At 39.6% G+C, this 7,351-nt stretch overlaps 1 protein-coding gene across 1 annotated transcript; it reads left to right on the forward strand.

Moving 5' to 3' along the window:
* Positions 1 to 305: 305 nt before the first annotated feature.
* Positions 306 to 6,808, forward strand: LOC121812268 (double-stranded RNA-specific adenosine deaminase-like; the record flags this gene model as incomplete). Its single annotated transcript, XM_042213944.1, is given in 14 exon segments — positions 306 to 444; positions 533 to 696; positions 820 to 952; positions 1,037 to 1,104; positions 1,191 to 1,233; positions 3,031 to 3,194; positions 3,318 to 3,450; positions 3,535 to 3,602; positions 3,689 to 3,731; positions 5,117 to 5,280; positions 5,404 to 5,536; positions 5,621 to 5,688; positions 5,791 to 5,886; positions 6,113 to 6,808. Coding segments are annotated over 13 exon segments (1,402 nt in total), but the record flags the coding sequence as incomplete, so codon positions are not given.
* Between the last annotated feature and the right edge of the window lie 543 nt (positions 6,809 to 7,351).

A 7,351-nucleotide genomic window follows, 5' to 3' on the forward strand; every position in this document is an offset into this window, starting at 1 on the left:
TTTGCAGTGGCACAAATTATTTGTGTGGCATCTTACTGAATGCAGAACAGTGGATTGTTCTGTAAATAGTTTGAAATGATTATTTAAAAAGTCAAGGTAAAAGTTAAATGGATGCAAATAACTTTGTTGTTTGCAAAACTTGTGCATAAACCAGATGTGGCATCCTCTTGTTCTTAACACCTTGCCCAGCCCACATCAGTATAAATATGCAGCATGTTTTTTCCCCTTTGAGACCTGATGTGTTTTCAAATTGTTCCTTTAATTTTTTTTGAGCAGTATATAACAAAACTCTCATATCTTTACAGATTCAACCCGAGTCCAGTCACAGATGGTAAAGCCTACCCCAGTGGTGAGGGGAAGACCAAGAAGGAAGCAAAGCAAAATGCAACAAAAAATGCTCTGGAAAGCCTGTCTAAGCTTGGTCATCGGGACTCAGTGGAATCTGTAAGATAATGTTCATTTTTGCTTGAGAGAAATGAAAACCCAACCTGGGGCAATTGTCTCTCTGATGTATTTCTTGGTATCTTGACAGAGAAACAATGCAGCAGAAGCTTCAGTTCAGACGGTTCCTAGCTCTGAGGACACCAGCTTTACAGAGACAGATTTCAAAAGTCTTGTCAACCGCTATTGTCAGAAAACCAAACGTTCCCATTCATATGTTGAAGTGAAGAAAGATGGCCCGTCTCACGTTCCTCAGTGAGTATACGTCAAACTCTGTCCTTTCAGTTGAATCTTCAGACACCAACACCGGACTGATGTTCAACAATATTAAACTGTCAATGTAATGATCTAAAACATTCCCATTTTTTCACAACACAGTTTTTTCTACAAATTAATAATTGACGACAAGGAATATCCTGTGGGTGAAGGGAATAGCATCAAGGAAGCCCAACAGAAAGCAGCAGAGTTAGCCTGCTCTGCTCTTCAGGAACAGCCAGACTGGGACATCAAGGTATTTTCATATATTTCATCTTAATTAAATGCTTCCCTTTGGAGGAAATATTCATAAAATAAAGGATTTTGCTGTGTGTTTTAGGTGTCCATCAGGCCAACAGCATCAGAAGATGGTGCTCCACCTGAATCATTAGCCTCATCAGTTACACAGTAAGCACTTACTGACACCAGCACTATATTATAACTATATAAAAGGAGCATAGCATGCTAACAATGCCCCTCTTCTTCTCCCTAAGGGAGTCCATTGAGTCCTCATTGCAGGGCCTGACTACAGACCAGGTTTGTCATTTCTCATAATATTTAGTAAAAACTATGATACTGAAAGATTAAACGACATTTATAAAAGCCTACTAAATTTAAAAAAAAAAAAAAAAAAGAAATGCGACACTAGTGAGTATCATTAATCTTCTCTCATAAGTGGAAAGATGCGAAGTTGATGTTATATTCAGAGTCAGGACTTTTCCACATTTAAAATCTATAAAATATCTTCACTTTATTCCCTAACAATGCTGTTGAAAATGAGAGCATTGAAAACAATACAAGGAACACATCAAGCGAGTCAAGGTATGAAAAGCCTTTGGTGCAAGGCTTTAATATAAATGATGTACAATCATGTGCAAGACACTGCTTTTCACCTTCATGCCTAATCAACTTTGTATTTGCCTACAGATTTTTATCAGACTTCAACTCTATAGAGATAAATAAAGATGCGAGTGACATCAATCATAGGTGCAGAGACACTGTTCTAGCGGACACTTTATTTTTGGTGAGAGACATATGGAAGCAGAACTTTAGTATGATTTCCCCGGTAAGTAAATAGTCTACGTGATATTTGCATGTATGTGTTAGTTTTAAGTTAAGAGACTCTTATAGCGTCTCACTAATATAGAAGTAACCCATACGTGACTAAGAAAGTAACACATATAAAGAATTATTCTGCAAGCCATACAGAGATATTCTCCACGGGATCATGGTTAATAGACTACTGATGTGGCTACTGCTGCTTTAAGATCAGTGAGTCTCAGAGATTCTATGTAGGTGTGAGAAGTATTAGCCTAAACAACTTTGTATTTGCCTGCAGATTTTTATCAGACTTCAACTCTATAGAGCATCTCTTGCTGCAATACTAGGCCGGATTGTTAACTTTACTCCTGTTGTAGGTCTCATCATTGTTGCTGATGTGACCTACAACAGTTGTGTCATCTGCAAATTTGATGAATAGGTTGGATCTATGTGATGGTGTGCAGTCGTGCATCAGCAGAGTGAAGAGAAGGGGCCTCACCACACATCCTTAAGGAACCCCAGTGTTCAGTGTTTTAGTGCTGGAAGTGTTGCTGCCGACCCGTACTGTCTGCTGTCTTCCTGTCAGGAAACCCAGCAGCCAGTTACACAGCGAGGTGGTGATGCCCAGCAGATCCAGTTTGTGAATGAGTTTATGGGGAATGGTCGTGTTGAATGCTGAACTGAAGTCTATGAACAGCATTGTAATGTATGAGTCTTTAGTGTCCAGATGTGTGAGGGCTGAGTGAAGGGCAGATGAAATTGCATCATCGGTCGAGCGGTTTGACCGGTATGCGAACTGGTATGGATCCAGGTTGGGGGGAAGAGAGGTCTTGATTTGAAGCATGAGTAACCTTTCAAAGCACTTCATAATGATGGAGGTGAGTGCGACAGGATGGTAGTCGTTAAAGACAACTTCTTTGGTACAGGAATGATGGTGGAGGCTTTGAGGCAACCACAACCTGGCTCAGTGATGTATTAAAGACATCTGTGAGATCCACAGCGCAGTCTCTCAGTGCTTGTCCAGGGATGTTACCAGGACCAGGGGCTTTGTGGGTATTGATCCCACCAAGGGATCTCCTCATACTGTCTGGGGATAGTGTCACCACCCAGTTGTTGGAGGGGGAGTCTTCTGTGCAGGGGCGGAGAGAGAGTCTTCTGTGCAGGGGTGTAGCTCTGTGCCTCAAAGCGAGTGAAGAATTGGTTTAGTTTTGCCTAACTAGAACATGCTTGAGAGAAATGAAAAACCAACCTGGGGCAATTGTCTCTCTGATGTATTTCTTGGTATCTTGACAGAGAAACAATGCAGCAGAAGCTTCAGTTCAGACGGTTCCTAGCTCTGAGGACACCAGCTTTACAGAGACAGATTTCAAAAGTCTTGTCAACCGCTATTGTCAGAAAACCAAACGTTCCCATTCATATGTTGAAGTGAAGAAAGATGGCCCGTCTCACGTTCCTCAGTGAGTATACGTCAAACTCTGTCCTTTCAGTTGAATCTTCAGACACCAACACCGGACTGATGTTCAACAATATTAAACTGTCAATGTAATGATCTAAAACATTCCCATTTTTTCACAACACAGTTTTTTCTACAAATTAATAATTGACGACAAGGAATATCCTGTGGGTGAAGGGAATAGCATCAAGGAAGCCCAACAGAAAGCAGCAGAGTTAGCCTGCTCTGCTCTTCAGGAACAGCCAGACTGGGACATCAAGGTATTTTCATATATTTCATCTTAATTAAATGCTTCCCTTTGGAGGAAATATGCATAAAATAAAGGATTTTGCTGTGTGTTTTAGGTGTCCATCAGGCCAACAGCATCAGAAGATGGTGCTCCACCTGAATCATTAGCCTCATCAGTTACACAGTAAGCACTTACTGACACCAGCACTATATTATAACTATATAAAAGGAGCATAGCATGCTAACAATGCCCCTCTTCTTCTCCCTAAGGGAGTCCATTGAGTCCTCATTGCAGGGCCTGACTACAGACCAGGTTTGTCATTTCTCATAATATTTAGTAAAAACTATGACACTGAAAGATTAAACGACATTTATAAAACCTACTAAATTTAAAAAAAAAAAAAAAAAAGAAATGCGACACTAGTGAGTATCATTAATCTTCTCTCATAAGTGGAAAGATGCGAAGTTGATGTTATATTCAGAGTCAGGACTTTTCCACATTTAAAATCTATAAAATATCTTCACTTTATTCCCTAACAATGCTGTTGAAAATGAGAGCATTGAAAACAATACAAGGAACACATCAAGCGAGTCAAGGTATGAAAAGCCTTTGGTGCAAGGCTTTAATATAAATGATGTACAATCATGTGCAAGACACTGCTTTTCACCTTCATGCCTAAACAACTTTGTATTTGCCTGCAGATTTTTATCAGACTTCAACTCTATAGAGCATCTCTTGCTGCAATACTAGGCCGGATTGTTAACTTTACTCCTGTTGTAGGTCTCATCATTGTTGCTGATGTGACCTACAACAGTTGTGTCATCTGCAAATTTGATGAATAGGTTGGATCTATGTGATGGTGTGCAGTCGTGCATCAGCAGAGTGAAGAGAAGGGGCCTCACCACACATCCTTAAGGAACCCCAGTGTTCAGTGTTTTAGTGCTGGAAGTGTTGCTGCCGACCCGTACTGTCTGCTGTCTTCCTGTCAGGAAACCCAGCAGCCAGTTACACAGCGAGGTGGTGATGCCCAGCAGATCCAGTTTGTGAATGAGTTTATGGGGAATGGTCGTGTTGAATGCTGAACTGAAGTCTATGAACAGCATTGTAATGTATGAGTCTTTAGTGTCCAGATGTGTGAGGGCTGAGTGAAGGGCAGATGAAATTGCATCATCGGTCGAGCGGTTTGACCGGTATGCGAACTGGTATGGATCCAGGTTGGGGGGAAGAGAGGTCTTGATTTGAAGCATGAGTAACCTTTCAAAGCACTTCATAATGATGGAGGTGAGTGCGACAGGATGGTAGTCGTTAAAGACAACTTCTTTGGTACAGGAATGATGGTGGAGGCTTTGAGGCAACCACAACCTGGCTCAGTGATGTATTAAAGACATCTGTGAGATCCACAGCGCAGTCTCTCAGTGCTTGTCCAGGGATGTTACCAGGACCAGGGGCTTTGTGGGTATTGATCCCGCCAAGGGATCTCCTCATACTGTCTGGGGATAGTGTCACCACCCAGTTGTTGGAGGGGGGAGTCTTCTGTGCAGGGGCGGAGAGAGAGTCTTCTGTGCAGGGGTGTAGCTCTGTGCCTCAAAGCGAGTGAAGAATTGGTTTAGTTTTGCCTAACTAGAACATGCTTGAGAGAAATGAAAAACCAACCTGGGGCAATTGTCTCTCTGATGTATTTCTTGGTATCTTGACAGAGAAACAATGCAGCAGAAGCTTCAGTTCAGACGGTTCCTAGCTCTGAGGACACCAGCTTTACAGAGACAGATTTCAAAAGTCTTGTCAACCGCTATTGTCAGAAAACCAAACGTTCCCATTCATATGTTGAAGTGAAGAAAGATGGCCCGTCTCACGTTCCTCAGTGAGTATACGTCAAACTCTGTCCTTTCAGTTGAATCTTCAGACACCAACACCGGACTGATGTTCAACAATATTAAACTGTCAATGTAATGATCTAAAACATTCCCATTTTTTCACAACACAGTTTTTTCTACAAATTAAAAATTGACGACAAGGAATATCCTGTGGGTGAAGGGAATAGCATCAAGGAAGCCCAACAGAAAGCAGCAGAGTTAGCCTGCTCTGCTCTTCAGGAACAGCCAGACTGGGACATCAAGGTATTTTCATATATTTCATCTTAATTAAATGCTTCCCTTTGGAGGAAATATGCATAAAATAAAGGATTTTGCTGTGTGTTTTAGGTGTCCATCAGGCCAACAGCATCAGAAGATGGTGCTCCACCTGAATCATTAGCCTCATCAGTTACACAGTAAGCACTTACTGACACCAGCACTATATTATAACTATATAAAAATCCTTGCAGCACTGTGTACAGTGCAGGCTATGAAGTAATTGTATCATCTTCTTCTAGGAACAACAGTGAATCATCTTCACAAAACACCAGATTTGGCCTGACGTCAAAAGGCAGAGGTTCCTCGAAGAGTTTTCAGTGACTTTTACCAAAGAGGTAAATTACCATATTCATACTGTGCTTAAATTTCGACAGGATGGTCATCAGCAGAGTAGTGATAAAACTTAGATTAATTGGTTTACTCAGTTATAAAAGGTCCTCTTTGATTGCTGAGTTGTCTGGACACAACATATGCATTTTTTAAAATATATTTATTATTTATCAGAGGTTTCACTGCACAAGACATTACACATACACTGTGTTTTTTCTTGTTTTTAAACAGAAGCAAATTATTAACTCATTGCTGTCTGAGAAACCAGAAGACCGACCTGATGCCAGCGCCGTAAAGGAAAAGCTTGAAGAGTGGACTCAGATATTCAGCACACAAAAAGCATCTCGCCAGGAAAATCAAACTGTCTGATAGTCACAAGAGAAAAGTTTCAAAAGTCACAGGAGCCTTTGCAAATCTGTCTTCTTGCATCTGCTTAATGAAATGATTTGATGTACTGTGTAATATTATGTTGGGTAACTGTTAATGTGCAAAGTTAATATATGGAAGAGGTCACATCATGAATCCCAGCTATTTTGGGGAAGTTTGTATTGGATTTGGAAATGAAATGTGAAATCATGATTTTAAAATCTAACTATTCAAATCAGTTTCCCGGTGAAGGTCGTCACTTTGTAACTGTTGTTAACCTGCTGCTGTCCTGAGGAGGAGGAACTGTGATGCTACGTGTACTTCTGATGGATTCATGTTGAATGTCAGAGATAAAAAAGCACACTCCATGTGGCTCAATTTTAGAAACTTTCCTAAATGTTTTCAATCATTTTTAACCCATGAAATACAGTTTAACACATTTTTCTTCCATTTTTTCTTTTGTTTATTTTAATCTGATTGATTGCAATATCAGTCAGCTATGTGTGACTTGAAACAGCAGGAGAAAGGTCATTAATACTGTACTAGAGGGAATAAAATAATGAAGGGGTGTATAAGAAACTGAACTGGTAAATGTCTCTCATTTAGCTCTGATTTTTCTTGCAGAAGCACTTGGTATATAATAATTAGTGTTGGGCAAGTTACTTTGAAAAAGTAATTAATTATAGTTACTAGTTACTTCTTCAAAAAGTAACTGAGTTAGTAACTGAGTTACAATATTCTAAAAGTAATTAATTACTTGAAAAGTAACTATTGCGTTACTTTAAAAAACATTTAACCCTCTGGGGTCCAGGGTATAATTGGCCATTTTTAACTACTTTTGATTTTCCCTCCACATTTTACCTTTAAAAACTATTTACTTTGCCTTGTTTGGTATCATCTTTTCAGCACAACCTCACGTGTCTGAATTTACAGTTATGTTTTCATTTTGACATACTGTATTAACACAATTGATCTAAAATCAGACAAAAAACATAAAATCAGAGTAGAAAAAGTTATATTTTTTACTGTAACAACCACAAACATGTTTAATGAATCATATTTCATAACTTTAAATGCAAATATAAATTGTCAATTTTAAAATCC

Source organism: Haplochromis burtoni, unplaced genomic scaffold (assembly GCF_018398535.1).
Source record: "Haplochromis burtoni strain Fernald_Lab_line unplaced genomic scaffold, NCSU_Asbu1 Contig_499, whole genome shotgun sequence".
Classification (NCBI taxonomy): domain Eukaryota; kingdom Metazoa; phylum Chordata; class Actinopteri; order Cichliformes; family Cichlidae; genus Haplochromis; species Haplochromis burtoni.